This window comes from Desmodus rotundus, chromosome 12 (assembly GCF_022682495.2).
Source record: "Desmodus rotundus isolate HL8 chromosome 12, HLdesRot8A.1, whole genome shotgun sequence".
NCBI lineage: Eukaryota > Metazoa > Chordata > Mammalia > Chiroptera > Phyllostomidae > Desmodus > Desmodus rotundus.
Window position 1 is genome coordinate 15,106,629 of NC_071398.1, and position 16,870 is coordinate 15,123,498.

The 16,870-nt window shown below is 55.2% G+C and overlaps 2 protein-coding genes across 3 annotated transcripts; both read left to right on the top strand.

Annotated features, from left to right (window-relative positions):
- The first annotated feature begins 778 nt into the window (after positions 1 to 778).
- Positions 779 to 11,659, top strand: EDC4 (enhancer of mRNA decapping 4). Of its 2 annotated transcripts, none has more exons than XM_024556192.3 (29): positions 779 to 1,067; positions 3,431 to 3,587; positions 3,976 to 4,087; positions 4,376 to 4,475; positions 4,744 to 4,933; positions 5,022 to 5,169; positions 5,257 to 5,361; positions 5,687 to 5,796; positions 5,879 to 5,962; positions 6,044 to 6,139; positions 6,238 to 6,340; positions 6,460 to 6,640; positions 6,732 to 6,804; positions 6,890 to 6,981; positions 7,060 to 7,247; positions 7,330 to 7,442; positions 7,535 to 7,688; positions 8,019 to 8,452; positions 8,536 to 8,640; positions 8,725 to 8,877; positions 8,963 to 8,999; positions 9,132 to 9,309; positions 9,424 to 9,579; positions 9,685 to 9,800; positions 9,900 to 10,065; positions 10,152 to 10,338; positions 10,431 to 10,650; positions 10,730 to 10,893; positions 11,134 to 11,659. In XM_024556192.3, exons 1-29 carry the CDS (start codon positions 986 to 988, stop codon positions 11,324 to 11,326), a joined length of 4,197 nt encoding a protein of 1,398 aa, XP_024411960.2. In that variant the 5' UTR covers positions 779 to 985; the 3' UTR covers positions 11,327 to 11,659. The 2 variants fall into 2 exon arrangements, with proteins under 2 accessions (XP_024411960.2, XP_024411958.2); XM_024556190.4 differs by having other exon boundaries at positions 785 to 1,067; positions 7,048 to 7,247.
- A 335-nt stretch (positions 11,660 to 11,994) lies between these two features.
- Positions 11,995 to 13,544, top strand: NRN1L (neuritin 1 like). Its single transcript, XM_024555841.3, has 3 exons — positions 11,995 to 12,119; positions 12,895 to 13,027; positions 13,160 to 13,544. Exons 1-3 carry the CDS (start codon positions 12,029 to 12,031, stop codon positions 13,443 to 13,445), a joined length of 510 nt encoding a protein of 169 aa, XP_024411609.3. The 5' UTR covers positions 11,995 to 12,028; the 3' UTR covers positions 13,446 to 13,544.
- The last annotated feature ends 3,326 nt before the right edge of the window (positions 13,545 to 16,870 follow it).

Genomic DNA, 16,870 nt, shown 5'->3' on the forward strand with positions numbered 1-16,870 from the left:
TGTTAGGGATTTCAGGATTGGTGAGGGCACCGTAGCTATGCCTGACCTGTACCCCGCCTTTCCCTCAGCTATGGATGGAGGCCAAGGACTTCCTCAGACCCCCAGAGGTTGCCTGGCTGTGCTGGGTACAGGGCTGGATGATGTTGAGCAGATTTCAGTGGGACTGATATCTAGGTTGCTGTGTGTTGGGGGTGGGGGAGAGAGGTGCTGCCTCTTAAAACCACCCTGTATAAAATCTGCAATACAGCTTTTTCCATGTATCTGTGCCTGAAATGTCTGCAATAAACAGGTGTTTGTAAACTGTTGTTTGTTTCTTTCTGCCTGAGGGTACAAGGTTGGGCAATCGGGATGTTGTTGGAGGCCTATTAGGGAACAATGTGATCTTTTTGATGGGATTAGCTCTCCTGACCTTGCAATTCCTGGACCGTCTGACATCGTGGGTCCCCTCAGGAATTGGGTTACACTGACCTATTTCTAAAGGGTACCCCTGGCTCCTGCCAATTCAGCCTGTTTCTGGAGGAGTCACAACAGCCTAGGTTGGCCGAGTAGACCGGGTCCTAGGCCCATCAGCAGTCTTTGCCTTGGGAGTGGGCATGGACGGACGGGGTATTCGGCGGCTAGTATCGCTTCGCGAGGTCAAGTATGTGGACATTTGCTTTCCCTCATCCCTGCGAAACTCACCGGACTTCGCTGGCACAGGGATGGGGTAGTAAAGGGGACAGGCAAGGCATTCTCCCTCAGCGCGGAACCTTTCTTCTCCAGTTCGTGCAGGTTCCGGGAGCCGAGGCTCAGCGGGCCGGAAGTGGAGGCGGTTGGTTGTGTTGGGGGGGTTTAGGGACGCGGTGCGGTCGGCGGTTTATCGGCCCCGGGTGGACCGATTGTACTGACCCGCGTCCCGTCCCTGGTCCCGGCGCGGCTGTGCCCGGCTGGTGCGTGGCGTCAGCGAAACGAACGCAGCGCGGACAGCGTGTCTGCGGCTGGGCCCATGGCCTCCTGCGCGAGCATCGACATCGAGGACGCCACGCAGCACCTACGGGACATCCTCAAGCTGGACCGGCCCGCCGGAGGTGAGCCGGGACAGCGAGGGTGGGCCCTTGCTGAGCAGGCAGAGGGTCGGCTCGGGTCAGGGTAGCCCTCAGAGCCCCCAGGTCCCTCCGGACCGGCTCTGCGTCCTCCGGCTGGTGAGGGAAGACGAGGGTTAGAGCAGTAAATCCCTGAGCTTGTTCCCGGAAGGACGCAGACCCTCGGTGCGATCCCTCCCCATCCTGGCGCCGGGCCGTTCTGCCTCGCCCTTCAGCGTCTCGGCTGAAGGTGAGGCTCCGTCCTCGAATCCGCAGGGCCCCGCTGGTGGCCTGACCCCAAGGTCTCTAGTGTTTCTGGTACTGATCTGGGTTTGCAACCCGTTTGCCATACTTCAGAGGCCTAGTTGGTGCTGTGTATTCCGAGTTCTGTATCTAGACCTCGGCGCTGCGGATCCGCCTCTGCAACTTGCCCTTCCCTCGAGAATACAGATTCCAGGCGTGATTCCTGAAACTATTTTCTGGGTGTCCACCCCCAATTCCACGCCCGTTCTGGGCTTAAGGCAAATCACAGACTGCGTGGCCCTGATTGGATTAGGCTACAAACATCCGCAAACCATAGTTTATTTCTATTCGTTTAAACTTTATTTGGGCTTGCAGTGATACCTCAGAGCCGCTCCTACCTCAAGGAGCCTAAAGATGTTGTAATGTAATTCTGTTGACATGGAACGAGAGGAGTGCTTTGGTATTTTGATGGGAACAGGGTTGTTGGGATGGGGACTGGACAGTGCCTGAGAACGGGTCTGAGAAAAGAGACAATGTTTAGGGTAGGTCTGGTACTATGAACAGGAGCTGGGTGTTAGAAAAGCATGAACAAAGCAGAAATAGCATGTGTGAAAATGCCAAAAGGTCCCAGCTGGTTCAGGGACCTGTGAAAAGTTGCAGTAGTTGAAAGACCAGCTGGTGGTGGTGATTTAGGTGTGCAGTGGCCAGAGCTGAGAGAACTGGTGTTTCCTCGGGCCCTGTTCTTAAACCTGCTGGGAGGCCCCAACTAGCTGCTGCTGGAAGCAGGCTCTGGTGCTCACTCTGGGTAGGGTTAACTATCCCCTATTCCCTGAGAAAATTCATCTACTACTTGAAACTACTGACTTTGCCCCAGGCTTGGCGTGTGCTCCTTTTGCTCGTGAACTTGGCTTGGGCCTCTCCTGCTCATCAGCTACTATGTACGCTAGAATCCACAAAGGTCTGATAGAGCTTGGCACGGCCAACCTTGTGCAGTCGTTTGTTTGTCCTCATGGTAGCCTTCCTGGGAGGAAGAGTGGCCAGCTTACCCTGAGCGGCGAGAGTGGCTCTGATCCAAGTGAGGTGGCCCGGAGGCTTTCCTCTGAACTCCTTGTGAATTGATTGATACTTGATTCTTCTGTTTGCCGGCGAGCTCTGGCTTGTCTCCTCTCACTGGCGGACTGTGTCAGACCCCAGGCTTTTGTGACTAGAAAAATTTGATGTGACCCTCAATGCGAGCCCTGGTCTCCTTGCCACCTGGGAGTTTTGGAGTACTGTCTGAGCCTGTAAGGGTGCTTGAAACTCAGTGAATGGCAAACTGAAATGCTGTCTTCCCTGACTCCACACACTACTCCATATTTTCTCTCCTCTTCATCCAGCTCAGAGTGTCCATTCATTCTGAGTTTACCCTCCCAAGGTGGCATCTTCTGAGCCATTTCTCTATGGGGCAGTCTCCTTCCTTCCTTACTCCCACATCTTATCAGTGTCCTTCCGTGCTTTGGAAGCCCACTCTTTCTTCTCCAGCCCCTGCCACTATCTAGGTCTAGGCCCTTGTATCTCTCACCCAGATTTTCAACTATCCTGCATGCTGCCTTAGAGCAATCAGCCCTCTGGCCAGTGCTGACCATGTTGTCTTCCCTTTTAAAACTCTTCTGTGGCTCTCATTGGGGTGCTGGAGAACCTAAGCACCCCAGCCTCATACCTGAGACCTCTGCGGCCTTATTTTCCCTTCATCTTTCCCATGTTTATGTGTTCTAGCTACAGTGGCTCTGATGGTGGTGACTCTTCTGTAAAGTCTGTCCTGACCCTTCCCATGCCCTGCCTTAAGTACACAGAGTCCCTCTGTGCTGACCTGGGCCTGAGTATTAATTGGCTTCAGAGGATCCTTGACAGCTTGTACCCCTCCCCAAGGTAGAAGAGCCTCGTGCTCCTCCTCAGTCCTGGCATACAGTGGGTCCACCGTCAGTGTGTATGGAATATGAGAGATGAACAAAGGGCCCTTCTTCCCACAGACAGGCCTCATTTGCATGTTGCTAGAGTGCCTCATGATTCTGAAGGGGAGCTCTGCATTGGGAGAGGCTCGTAGGCAGGTGGAACAACCTCATGACAGTGGCCCTCTCTGCCCCCAGGCCCCAGTGCAGAGAGCCAGCGGCCATCTAACACCTACAACGGGGACCTCAATGGGCTCCTGGTTCCAGACCCTCTCTGCTCAGGTGATGGTACTTCAGCAAACAAGCCTGGTCTCCGGGCCAAGCCATCTATTAACCTGCAGGAGAAGCAGGTCATGTGAGTGCTTGGGAAATAACAGTGGTGGTAACGGGGTGTTTGGGGTGTCTGCTAGCTGAAGGTGTGAGATGAGGGGAGAGAAGGACCAGCAGCCTCTACTGCTCCCCTACTAGGTGTCCTGGGTTGGAGCACTTTAACCACACTGAGCTTGCACTAGGGTGAGGGGTGAGCATAGACTTGGCCTGGATCTGATGTTTAGGCACTTTATTTAGCATTCCCAAGGAGGGAGGTGAGCAAGGTGAGCCATGGGTCTAGGGACCAGTGAACCCAGAACTGCGTATTGGGATTGGACACCTGCCCTATGGTGGTTGTATCCTCTCCTCATTCCAACCCTGCCCATTGAGACTTTGGGTGAACAAGAGTTAAGCTTGTGTACCCCTCCTTGCAGCTGCCTCTCAGGAGATGACAGCTCCACCTGCATTGGGATCTTGGCCAAGGAGGTAGAAATTGTGGCCAGCAGTGACTCCAGCATCTCGAGCAAGGCACGGGGGAGCAACAAGGTGAGCACCAAGATGTTGTGTCATGTATGGTGGATGGGGACACACAGCCTCTCCCATGCTGCCAGTTCCTATGGGGACTGCCTTAACCCACAGGTAGAGTGCCCAGTGTCAGGAAGCCAGGGTTGACTATCAAGTCTATGTGGGAATCTGTCACCAGGAGTTGTGATTGGGTGGCTGGGCTTGCATATGTGGCTTCTACTGTCCCCAGGGATGCTGGGGACCATTTAAACTCCAGGAAAGCTGCCCCAGCCCTCAGCTACTACGACCTTCCTCACCCTTGGTTCTCAGGTGAAAATCCAGCCTGTTGCCAAGTATGACTGGGAGCAGAAATACTACTATGGCAACCTGATTGCTGTGTCCAACTCCTTCTTGGCCTATGCCATTCGGGGTGAGTTGGGGCAGGGGACAGGAGGGAGGTGTTCTGCTAGAAGCCCCAGAGACGCAGATTCAGTATAAGGGCTCTCAGCCCACTCAGACCTCGGGGATACAATGTAAGGCTTGTCTGTGCTGCCCCCACCTCTGCCAGGCCTTGGGGAGCCAAGTGGGAAAACCAGGCTTGAGGCTGGTGGTGGCTGTGAGGCAGGCAAGGGCAGGGCTTCTCTGCTGCTGCCTGGGTCTAGACACCCACTCACAGCCAACTGCCCTCCTGATTCCAGCTGCCAACAATGGCTCGGCGATGGTGCGGGTGATCAGTGTTAGCACTTCGGAGCGGACCCTGCTCAAGGGCTTCATGGGCAGTGTGGCTGACCTGGCCTTCGCTCATGTCAACTCCCCACAGCTGGCCTGCCTGGATGAGGCAGGCAACCTGTTTGTGTGGCACTTGGCTCTGGTGAATGGCAAAATTCAGTATCCTTTTCCGGGGATGGGATGGGGGACTGAAGAAAGGTGGGCAGAGCTCATCATCCATCTGGTTAGCCCTTAACGCCCTGTTCAGAGAAGAGATTTTGGTCCACATCCGGCAGCCAGAGGGTACGCCGCTGAACCATTTTCGTAGGATCATCTGGTGCCCATTCATTCCTGAGGAGAGTGAAGACTGTTGTGAGGAGGGTAGCCCAATGGTGGCCCTTTTGCACGAGGACAGGGTGAGGAGGCTGGGCACAGGGGGAGGGGTGGTCAGAGCAGCCACGGTGTGGGCATGAGCTGAACACTTGCCCCCCTGTACCCTCCAGGCTGAGGTGTGGAACCTGGACATGCTCCGCTCTAGCCACAGCACCTGGCCTGTGGATGTCAGCCAGATCAAGCAGGGTTTCATCATGGTGAAAGGCCACAGCACAGTAAGCCTGCAACTGACTTCCTTCCTTGCTCTTCCCTTTTACTTACGTCCCTCCCCTATTCCCCATACCCAGAGCTGCTCAGGTAGCTTTACTGGCGTCTTGCCCACTGGGACTTGGATCACAAATTGACCTCCACCTGTGGAGCTCACGCCTTTGTGGCTGCACCACATGGCCCGGTCTTTCCTCTGGCCCCCATTCATTTAGTCTTTCACACCCATGTACGGATTCACTGTGGGTCAGCCCAACTCACTGTCAGTCTCATCTGAGATGTGCTTGCTCCCACCTCTAGTCTGGTAGAAAAGTAAGGCTTTTGGGTTTTTCCCAGTACCTGAGTGAAGGGGCCCTCTCACCTGATGGGACTGTCCTGGCTACAGCAAGCCATGATGGCTTTGTCAAGTTCTGGCAGATCTACATTGAGGGGCAGGATGAGCCCAGGTAAGACGGAGCCCAAGGGACTGGAAACCCCCAGGTAGGAGACTCGATCACCCACTCAGGCTCCTCATCTGCCTGCTTGCAGGTGTCTACATGAGTTGAAGCCTCATGATGGGCGGCCTCTCTCCTGCCTCCTGTTCTGTGACAACCATAAGAAACAGGACCCTGAGTGAGTGAGTGGGCAGGCAGGCGGGTGGCAGGCTGGACCTTAGGCTCCCCACCAGTCACTCATTGCCTTGTTGCTTTGCAGGGTCCCTTTCTGGAGGTTCCTCATTACTGGTGCTGACCAGAATCAGGAGCTAAAGATGTGGTGCACAGTGTCCTGGACTTGCCTGCAGACCATTAGGTAAGCATAGGCTGGGGAGCAGACAGGGGTAGCAGCATTGGGGAGGTGGATTCTTTCCACTCTCTTAGTCTCATTCATCCTGCCTTATGGCCTCCCAGCTTCTCCCCAGATATCTTCAGCTCAGTGAGTGTGCCGCCCAGCCTCAAAGTTTGCCTGGACCTCTCAGCAGAATACCTGATTCTCAGTGACGTGCAACGGAAGGTAGACTGCATTTGGGGCACCCCGGGTAGAGTTGGTATCACTGGCGAAGGCAGGGATATGTGGCACATCCACATCCCTCACAGCCTCTGAGCTCAGCTGTGAATGCACTGCCTGTGCAGGTCCTTTATGTGATGGAGCTGCTGCAGAACCAGGAGGAAGGCCGTGCCTGCTTCAGTTCCATCTCTGAGTTCCTACTCACCCACCCTGTATTGAGCTTCGGCATCCAGGTTGTGACTCGCTGCCGGCTGAGGCACACGGAAGTGCTGCCTGCTGAGGAAGAAAATGACAGCCTAGGGGCTGGTGAGCTGCTCAGGGTCGGAGCTATACGTTGGTATGTAGGGAGTGCCAAGACACAGGGCCAGGGGCTTAGTTGTCCACATTGTCCTTGCAGATGGGAACCACGGAGCCGGTGCCATGGAGTCTGCAGCTGGTGTGCTCATCAAGCTCTTTTGTGTGCATACTAAGTGAGTGTGCCCTGTCTGTGCTCCTCCCCACCCTACTGACTCTGGCCCCTTCGAGCTCTCTCCTATTCTCCTACTCTTCCTGAAGGGCATTGCAGGATGTGCAGATCCGCTTCCAGCCACAGCTGAACCCCGATGTGGTCGCCCCCCTCCCCACCCACACTGCCCATGAAGACTTCGGTGAGTGAGGGGTAAGAGGGAAGCAGTTTAGATTTGCCAGGGTCTGCAGTCTGACTGAAATGGCAGATTTCCCCACAGCGTTTGGAGAATCTCGGCCCGAACTGGGCTCTGAGGGTCTGGGCTCAGCTACTCACGGCTCCCAGCCTGATCTCCGACGCATTGTGGAGCTACCTGCCCCCGCTGACTTCCTTAGTCTGAGCAGTGAGACCAAGCCCAAGCTGATGACACCTGACGCCTTCATGACACCTAGCACCTCCTTGCAGCAGGTGTGCTGGGGCTTGGGCTCAGGGCAGGGGGACCTGGGAATCCCTACCGACAGGCCACAGCTCTTACTCTGCATCTCCCCAGATTGCTGCCTCCCCTAGTAATAGCAGCAGCAGCAGCAGCAGCAGCAGCAGCTCCTCTCTCACAGCTGTATCTGCCATGAGTAGTACCTCAGCTGTGGACCCCCCCTTGCCCAGGTGAAGTGAGGGTCAGAGTTGGGGTCTGGCAGGGGCTGGTGCCAGGTGATGCCAAGCTCTGGCTGCTTACACCTCAGCCTTCTTGCCACCAGGCCACCTGAGGAGCTGACCTTGAGCCCCAAGCTGCAGCTGGATGGCAGTCTGACAATGAACAGTGGCAGCAGCCTGCAGGCAAGCCCGCGCAGCCTCCTGCCTGGCCTGCTCCCAGGTCCAGCTGACAAATTAACTCCCAAAGGGCCTGGGCAGGTGCGTGTTTGTGTGAAATGCAGGTTGGCAGGTGTATAGCAGTGGGAAGGTTGGCAGTAGTCTTCTTCTTTAGCACCCTGCCTGCTTGTCCTGTTCTGCCTGTGGTGGCCCGTGTTTCCCTTGAGGTCATCTCCGCCTCCCATGTTCCCTGGAGGACAGCTCCTCAGCCCATCCATTCCCACCTCCTCTCCTCCCAAGCTGTGGCTGTTTCTGATTGCATCCCCTTTCCCCACTGTCGCATCTCTCATCACTACAAATACCAGTGCCTCTTCTCTGTGCTCACCCCACACCCGTTTCCTCCACCTAAGTCCCCGTTTTGGCCCACCTCAGGTACCTAGTGCTGCCTCTGCACTCTCCCTGGAGCTGCAGGAAGTGGAGCCTTTGGGACTACGCCAGGCTTCCCCCAGCCGTACCCGTTCCCCTGATGTTATCTCCTCAGCTTCCACTGCCCTGTCCCAGGACATCCCTGAGATTGCATCTGAGGCCCTGTCCCGTGGCTTTGGCTCCTCTGCTCCTGAGGATCTTGAGCCAAACAGTATGGCCTCAGCTGCCTCGGCACTACACCTGCTGTCCCCACGGCCCCGGCCAGGGCCTGAGCTTGGCCCCCAGCTTAGCTTGGATGGAGGCCCTGGGGACGGGGATCGGCATAGTACCCCTTCCCTCCTGGAGGCCGCCTTGACCCAGGAGGCCACAGCCCCTGACAGCCAGGTCTGGCCTACAGCACCAGACATTACTCGGGAGACATGCAGCAGCCTCACAGAAAGGTGAGGAGCATGGGGGGGGACGTGCCCTGACGGTAGTGGCTTCAGGTAGAGTCATCCACTGCTGAGTCAGCCTGTCCTCCCAGCCCCAGGAATGGCCTACAGGAAAAGCACAAGAGCCTGGCCTTCCACCGACCACCTTATCACTTGCTGCAACAACATGACAGCCAGGACGCCAGTGCTGAGCAAAGGTAGGTGCCGCCCCTCACCGTCTGTCTCACAAGGGTGGGCCAGCAAGTGGTAGGCGCTTACGCCTCTCCCTCCCCTTCCCACAGTGACCACGACGATGAAGTGGCCAGCCTTGCCTCTGCTGCAGGGGGCTTTGGCACCAAAGTTCCCACTCCACGGCTGCCTGCTAAGGACTGGAAGACTAAGGGATCCCCTCGGACCTCACCCAAGCTCAAGAAGAAGGGCAAAAAAGATGATGGGTAGGAGGGGTCCTGGGGCCAGGGAGAGGGGTGGTCCCCAGGCTGCCTGCATGACGTGGCCTGAGGTGCTTCTCGCCTATGGCAGGGATTCAGGGATGGAATCCCGGCTCACGGAGCGCCAGGTGAGTGAGCAAACACCCTTTCTACGTCTAGGACTCCTTTTGGAGGGTGGGGAAGAGATCTGGGCCATTCCCTGGTCTAGCGTGTGGGGACAGGTAGGGCAGGTATCATGCGATTGTTGGTGCTACCGGCAGGTGGCAGAGCCCTCTGAGGACTGGCCAGCACTAATCTGGCAACAGCAGAGAGAGCTGCTGGAGTTGCGGCACAGCCAAGAAGAGCTGCTACAGCGTCTGTGCACCCAGCTCGAAGGCCTGCAGAGCACTGTCACGGGCCACGTAGAGCGTGCCCTAGAGTCTCGGCATGAACAGGAGCGTATCCTTGTGTGCAGTGGCCAAACATGGAAGAGGGTGAGGGGCAGCTGAAGCACTCTTGGACTAAGAAGGGAAATGGTACCTGCTCCAGGCCTGTTCCTTAGCTACCACACAGAACGGCGGCTAGAACGGGCACTGGCCGAGGGGCAGCAAAGGGGTGGTCAGCTGCAGGAACAGCTGACACAGCAGCTGTCCCAGGCACTGTCTTCAGCTGTGGCTGGGCGGCTAGAGCGCAGCATACGGGATGAGATCAAGAAGACGGTGCCTCCATGTGAGTTTTGCATGAGATTTCTCTGGTTGGGCTGGGTGGGAGTGGGGCCCCTTCCTGTCAAGCTTCCTCTCATGGCTCCACCTCTCCCTCCTCACCTTGCCCCAGGTGTCTCTAGGAGTCTAGAGCCTGTGGCAGGCCATCTGAGCACCTCAGTGGCCACCAAGCTCACAGCTGTGGAAGGGAGCATGAAAGAGAATATCTCCAAGCTGCTGAAATCCAAGGTGCTATAGGGCCAAAGATGAGGGAGGTTGGTGATTGGTGGGCTTGGTCAGGCCAGCTTGGGCTCAGGCTTTTGGTTTGGCCCTTCCCTTTACCCCCAGAACTTGACAGATGCCATCGCCCGAGCAGCTGCAGACACATTACAGGGGCCAATGCAGGCTGCCTACCGTGAAGCCTTCCAGAGTGTGGTGCTGCCCGCCTTTGAGAAGAGCTGCCAGGCCATGTTCCAGCAGATCAATGATAGTTTCCGACTGGGCACACAGGAATGTGAGTGGGGTCCTATACTCAAAGGCAGAGGGGCTGTCCTCTTCTCCCTCACTGTCCTTCTCATGGCCCCCGTGGTCACCTTTCAGACTTGCAACAGCTAGAGAGCCACATGAAGAGCCGGAAGGCACGAGAGCAGGAGGCGCGGGAGCCTGTGTTGGCCCAGCTGCGGGGTCTGGTCAGCACGCTGCAGGGTGCCACTGAGCAGATGGCAGCCACTGTGTCCAGCAGTGTTCGGGCCGAGGTGCAGCACCAGCTGCACTTGGCAGTGGGCAGGTGTGTGGGCAGGACACTGGGCGAGGTGGTGGGTTTGGAAAAGGCCACACCAGACTCCCCATCTACCTCATCTTCCTTGTTTCCCTTCACAGCCTACAGGAGTCCATTTTAGCACAGGTACAACGCATTGTTAAGGGCGAGGTGAGTGTGGCACTCAAGGAGCAGCAGGCCGCTGTCACCTCTAGCATCATGCAAGCCATGCGCTCAGCTGCTGGCACACCTGTCCCGGCTGCCCATCTGGACTGCCAGGCCCAGCAAGCCCATATCTTGCAGCTGCTACAGCAGGGCCACCTCAATCAGGCCTTCCAGCAGGTATGCCAGGCATTCGGCCCAGTTAAGACTCAGGTGCCTCCTGACGAAATCCACACACTAAATGCTATCCTCTGCCCAGGCCCTGACAGCTGCCGACCTGAACCTGGTGCTGTATGTGTGTGAAACTGTGGACCCAGGCCAGGTTTTTGGGCAGCCACCCTGCCCACTCTCCCAGCCCGTGCTCCTTTCCCTCATCCAGCAGCTGGCCTCTGACCTTGGCACTCGAACTGACCTCAAGCTCAGGTGAGTGGGTACAGTTGCACCAGGAGATGGGCTGGGGCAGAGGTAGGGGAGCAGTTCAAAGCAAAGACTCCCACCCTAGCCTGACCCCCTCCCTAATTCTCTCCACAAGTTCTCTGTCCCCCACCCATCTCAGGTTTGGAGGCCTCCTTTGTCAGCTGTTCCTCTGGTCCTCAGTTCCACCAGGGGGCGCTCCCATCCACTGGAGCCCACCTGTAGCCTGTCCATTTCCTCTACCCCCAGCTACCTAGAAGATGCTGTGATGCACTTGGACCACAGTGACCCTATCACTCGGGACCACATGGGCTCCGTCATGGCCCAGGTGCGCCAGAAGCTCTTCCAGTTCTTGCAGGCCGAACCACACAACTCACTTGGCAAAGCAGCCCGGCGTCTCAGCCTCATGCTGCATGGTCTTGTGACCCCCAGCCTTCCTTAGCTAAGCCTGCCTTGCCTGGGGGTGGGGTGGCACTGAAGGCCAGTAGAGAGGCCTAGGCCAAAGCAGGGTCATGTCCACCTGTTACCTGCTCAGGCTTCCACCTCTGGGGTGTTTCAGGGGGGAGCGCTGGTTGTGGTTATGGTAACCAGCAGGTTTAGGCTGGGCCCAGGGCGGGTATTGTGCCTTCTTGGGTTCTGCCATGCCTGGAGCATGACCCCCGAGATTGTGACACCACTTGAGTTGAATTTTCCATGTTTCTTTTTACCTCTGTTTTGGATCTTTTTTGTTTTTGAAAAACATTGAGAAATTTAATTAAATGCTTTTGGAATAAAATGGAGTATGTGTGCTTTTAGTGTGTCTTTGGTGTGACTTTGATAACTGCCCTCTGTTCCCTGGCCTCTGTCTTCTCTCTGGAGCTCTGTCAAAGCCAACCCAGAGGCCTGGACACCTACATTCATCTGCACAACTGCCTCCTTAGATCTCGCCTCTCCATCTTTGGGATCAGGGCCCAGGGCTCAGCAGGACCCTGACTCCTCTCTCAGATCCCTTTCCTTTGCCTATTTGAGTACTGGTAGTGGCTGCCTGCTGGCTTTGAAGCTCCGCCTCCAGCTCCCATCCAATCACAGTCCCTCCTTTCGGGGGCTGGGCTGAAGGGTTGCACTTAAGGCTTCTAGCTCTCCGGCACTAGGCTCCCAGGCTGGGATGATGCGCTGCTGCTGTTGCTGCCGTCGCCAGTTCCAGCGACTGCCCTGTGCAGTGGGGCTGTTGCTGCTGCTGCTGTTACCACCATTTGGTGAGTTGCAGGTGTATGGGACTGGTACGGGACCAGCCCGGGCCATACAGCCTCTCACCAGGCTGGGTTGGGTGTGTGGGAACTGGGGCACAGCCTTGCTGAGCACTGGGAACCAGGGTGGCAAGGAGGTACAAGTGCTCCAGGGAGGGGATTATGTGTACCAGTAGCTTCAGAACCAAAAGAGAGGGGTGTGAATTGAGCCCTGGTTGTGGGGGAAGGACCTCAATTTGCTGCCCCCATTCTGTTAAAGGAAGACTTGACCTTTGAGGAGACTCCTAGATCAGCCTTGGGGTTCCCTGAGGTCCCATTAGGGTCTGACCTGGGTCCCAACACCCTCTATCCTGCTCTGTCAATCTGACAATACCTGCTTTGGGATGGGTGCGAAGGCAAAGCGAAGCTTGTTTAGACTGCAGAGCCTGGACACTGTGCTGAGGAGGGGGAGTGTGGCCCTGGACCTTGCCCCACTTTACCCTGTCCTGGCTCCTTCACTTGGACCATTTTCATCCAATTTGGGGCTGCAGAAGTCCCAGAAGCTCAGAGGAAGAGCTGACTCCTGGAACTTGAGGACTCCTACCCCACCATGCTCCACACTTACTCTATTCAGTCCCACCTAGAACAGGGTCCAGGCAGGTGATCCCCAGATGTACCCCTTATTTCCCTGGGGTACCTCATTCATGCTGAGTCACGTCCCCAGAGCATGCCAGGGTAAACAAGCCCCTGAGGGTTGGGCAAGCTCATCCTATCAACTATTTTCCATCCCCACCCGTATCCTCAGTCCCTGTATCTCCCCTGGAGGCCACTGCGGGGGGCCCAGGCCACTGCAACAATATATATCAGGGCTTCGCTGAGTGCCTCATCCGCTTGGGGGACGGCATGGGCCAAGGAGGTGAGCTGGAGACCATTTGCAGGTAAGAGCAGGTACAAGGTCAGCAGCATGACCCTCACCCCCACGCCCCACCACTATCCTCCATCCCTGAACCTCTTCCCATTCCAAAGCCTCTCTGCCCCACCTAATTCCCTTAACCCCACACCCTTAACAGGTCTTGGAATGACTTCCACACCTGCGCCTCTCGAGTCCTGTCAGGCTGCCCAAAGGAGGCAGCTGCTGTGTGGGAATCCCTACAGCAAGAAGCTCGCCGGGTCCAGCACCCGGATAACTTGCACACTCTGTGTGGCGCCCCTGTGCATGTCCTGGAGCGTGGCACAGGTCCCGAGGTCAACCAGGAGACGCTGCGGGCAACTGCACCTGCCCCCACCCCAGCCCCTGCTCCCTTGCTGCTGGGGGCTGCTCTGGCATTTGTTTGCCTCCTGGGGCCCCTGGCCTAGCTATTGGGGTTGGGTAGCAGTGCCCCTGTCCTGGTGGCTGCCCTCCAGGCTCTCTCTGCAGAGTGCGTTCAGCTTTCATTAAAAGTATTTATGTTTGTACTAAGCTCCTTCCTTTCTTCCGGCCGCTCACTGCTTGACTGAGATGGAGGCCTCCAGAAGCTGGTTCCCTAAGACAGAATGGGCAGGGCCCAAGGCTGCCACAGGGGACTCCATCTTTCTCCTTACAAACACACATTTCCCAGGGGCAGTGCCGAGCTTTCCATTACGTGCAGGTTCCAAGAGCTCTAGTGGTCTGTCCTCCGAGGTTGGTATTCCTAGCCCTGCCTGGCCCCTCGGGACCCCTTGAGGTGATGGAGTATCTCACCCTGCTCCCCACTGTGGCCACCCTCACTCCCCAGGTTCATTCTAGCCTCCAGGCTCCTGACCGTCTCACCTTCCCTGCTGAACTACCACCTTAGCGTTCAAGATAACTCAGACTAAGTGCTCAGTCCTCTCCCTGTCTGAGGTCCTGGTCCATCTGAGTGGAGCCTATTCCAGAAGGTGGGGAGCCCCTGTTGGAGTCTACATTCAGGTCCCTGATGTGACCTGGAGCTGCAGATACTGGGGTCACAATGAGAGCTCCACTGGCCTCTGCTCCCCACAAGTTTGTTCTTTAAGAAGAGGTCTGCAGTGTGAAGTCAAAACAATCCCAGAAGGCATTCTGGAAGCATGGAATGGGTATGTGGTATGTGGCTCCCCTGTCCATCCTGGAGGAGAGGAAGAGCAAGATTCAGCCTGGGCAGATCCCGAGGGAAGGAGGATTCTCTGAGAGGGTGAGATCATTTTCTGCTCAGTCTTCTACCACCAGCACCAGGACCCTATTCCTAGCTACCGCCCACAGTGGGCACTGTCATGGCCTCCGCATTGCCATCTAATCTCACTCCCTCCCCTTTATTCTCCATTTTCTATGCTGAAAAACTGATCCTGCTATCAAGCTCCTTCTCATTGTCTAGGAGGCCCTTCATAAGTCAGCTCGGCCCGGTGTATTCAGTCTACTCCTGCAACTCCCCTCTGTGGCAGCACAGAGGAGAGGTGTGATCTACCTATGTAGGCCTTGGGGTCAGGGGAGAAGCATGCTAGGAGCGATAGGAGGTAAGGATGGAGATTCACAAGTGGTTGGGGAGAGGTGGGGCTGCAATGGAGAGGGTTTTATGAGAGGGGCCCAAAGGAACACTAAGGCCCATGCTGGGAGGCTGTGCCTCAGGACAGAATCTGGCCTGATAGGACCCTTGCAGAAGCTCCAGGGTGACAAGTGCTTCCAGAGACCTCCACCTACGTGTGTAGGAGCCCTACTGCGTCCACGCTTCCCAAACATTCTCCCATTTAGATTAGGTCGGATGCCTTCATTAACTTCCTTTCTGCCATATCTTTGCCCCTGTGCTTCATTTGCCTGTACTTTTATCCCCACTGCTCTCTCCCAACCAGCATTACCCATCTTTTCCCATAACCTGAGAGAGAAAGTTCAGAAAAACAACCCTCCCAGATCTGCCCTCCTTTGGCCATCAGAATTTTCCAGTAGGAAAGGCCATGCTTTTATTCCTCTCAGTCTTTGTACATCTGCTCTCTGTGCTCAGAATACCCCTCCCCATTTTCTCCTGGTGAAAACTCCTTTCTTGTTCAATACCACCTCCTCCAGGAAACATTCCCTAACCCCGACTCCAAGCTGAATCAGCAGCCTCCTACAGCTCCGAGCAGCTCTGGGCTCTCTTCTGTCTCAGTACTGCTAGCACTGGCTTTGTTACTGTCTTGGTCCGGGTCATAATTCCCATCTGTGGACTCCCCAGGGGTCCTCTTTGTGTCTCTAGCACACAAAGAGTGTATTTGCTGGGTACAAAAAGTGTACCTGATAGAATATCTAAGTCCAGCATAGAAATGTACAGTCAGCAAGAGCTTGGCTGAGAATGACCCCAGTGTGGAGGATGTATTATCTTGGGGTAGTCCCCTCAGCCTGGGCACACTGTTGGGATGGATGGTGCTGGGGCTCCAGACCCCAAAAGTCTTCCCAGAGGCACTCTTCATGGGTGGCCAAGAGCAGCCTACTTCTAGTAGCAGGGGCCAGCCATGGTGGGGAGATTACCATCCTCCCGCTGCGACCTACTTTCCCCTGGTGTTTGCTCCCTAAATCCTCGCTCTTCCCTGGAATTGAGGGATTTGGTATGTGTGCATGGGGTTGGGGGTGGGGACAGAATCTGCTCTCTGGCCAGGGGCTTAAAAGCTTTATGTATTTAATCCCAAAGCTGGAGGAGAGTGGTAAACTGAGAGCCAAACTGACTGGGCCCTGGACACAGCTGCCCAGGCCAGAGCATCGTGGGGATGGCGTTTCTCACATTTGCAGCTCTGCAGACATGGAACAGCTTATTGTTCAGGGGAGAGCCTGTGGGCTGGATGTGCTGAGCCCGGTCCCCTCTGAATCAATAATGCTTCTTTACCTCATGTTCTTTACCAGAACCAAGGTCAGCACCTGTGCACAGAAAGGGCTCAATCAACTATTGAATTAACTTGCTGACTACCTGTAAAAGGGGAGTGTTATACAGATTTCTAGGCCCCATTAACCCTCATTTTCTATGGTGCTCTTAACCCTCACAACTCTGTGGGGTTAGGATTATGATCCCCATTACACAGATGAGAAAAAATGAGGCTTAAGGGAGATATCTTGCCTAAGGTCACACAGCTATGGAAGTGTCAGACCTGGGATATGATCCCAGGTTTCTTTGGCCCCCAAACCTATGGCCATACTCATCACACTAGACTTTTAGAAGCCATTTCTAAAGTTTTTCTTTCTTTAAAAAAAGATCCTTCATAATTCCCTACTAAATAAAACAGATGAAATGATGTTTATTGGTTTTAATTTATTTTTAGGATTAAAGTATAACATTAGCATATATCAGCGATTTTCAACCTTTTTCATCTCATGGCAACGTAAACTAATTATTGAAATTCTACGGCATACCAAAAATACATTTTTTTTGCTGATCTGACCAAAAAATTAGGTATAATTTTGATTCATTCACACCAGACAACTATTGTTGTATTGATTGTTGTCATATTTTTAATTGATAATCTAAGGGAAAAGAGGTCATATATTACATGTTTTAAAAATGTCTGTGAGCCCTCGTTGGTGAGGCTCAGTGCATTGAGCGCCAACCTGTGAACCAAAAGGTCGTTGATTCATTTCTAGGTCAGGGCACGTGCCTGGGTTGCAGGCCAGGTCCCCAGTTGGGGGCGTGCAAGAGGCAACCAGTTGATGTAGCTCTCATATGTCGTGTTTCTCTCCCTCTTTCTACCTCCCTTCCCCTCTCTCTAAAAAATAAATAAAGTCTTCAAAATAAATTCTCGTGACACCAGTGTACCTGCTGTGGCACACAGGTTGAAAATTGCTGGCTCGC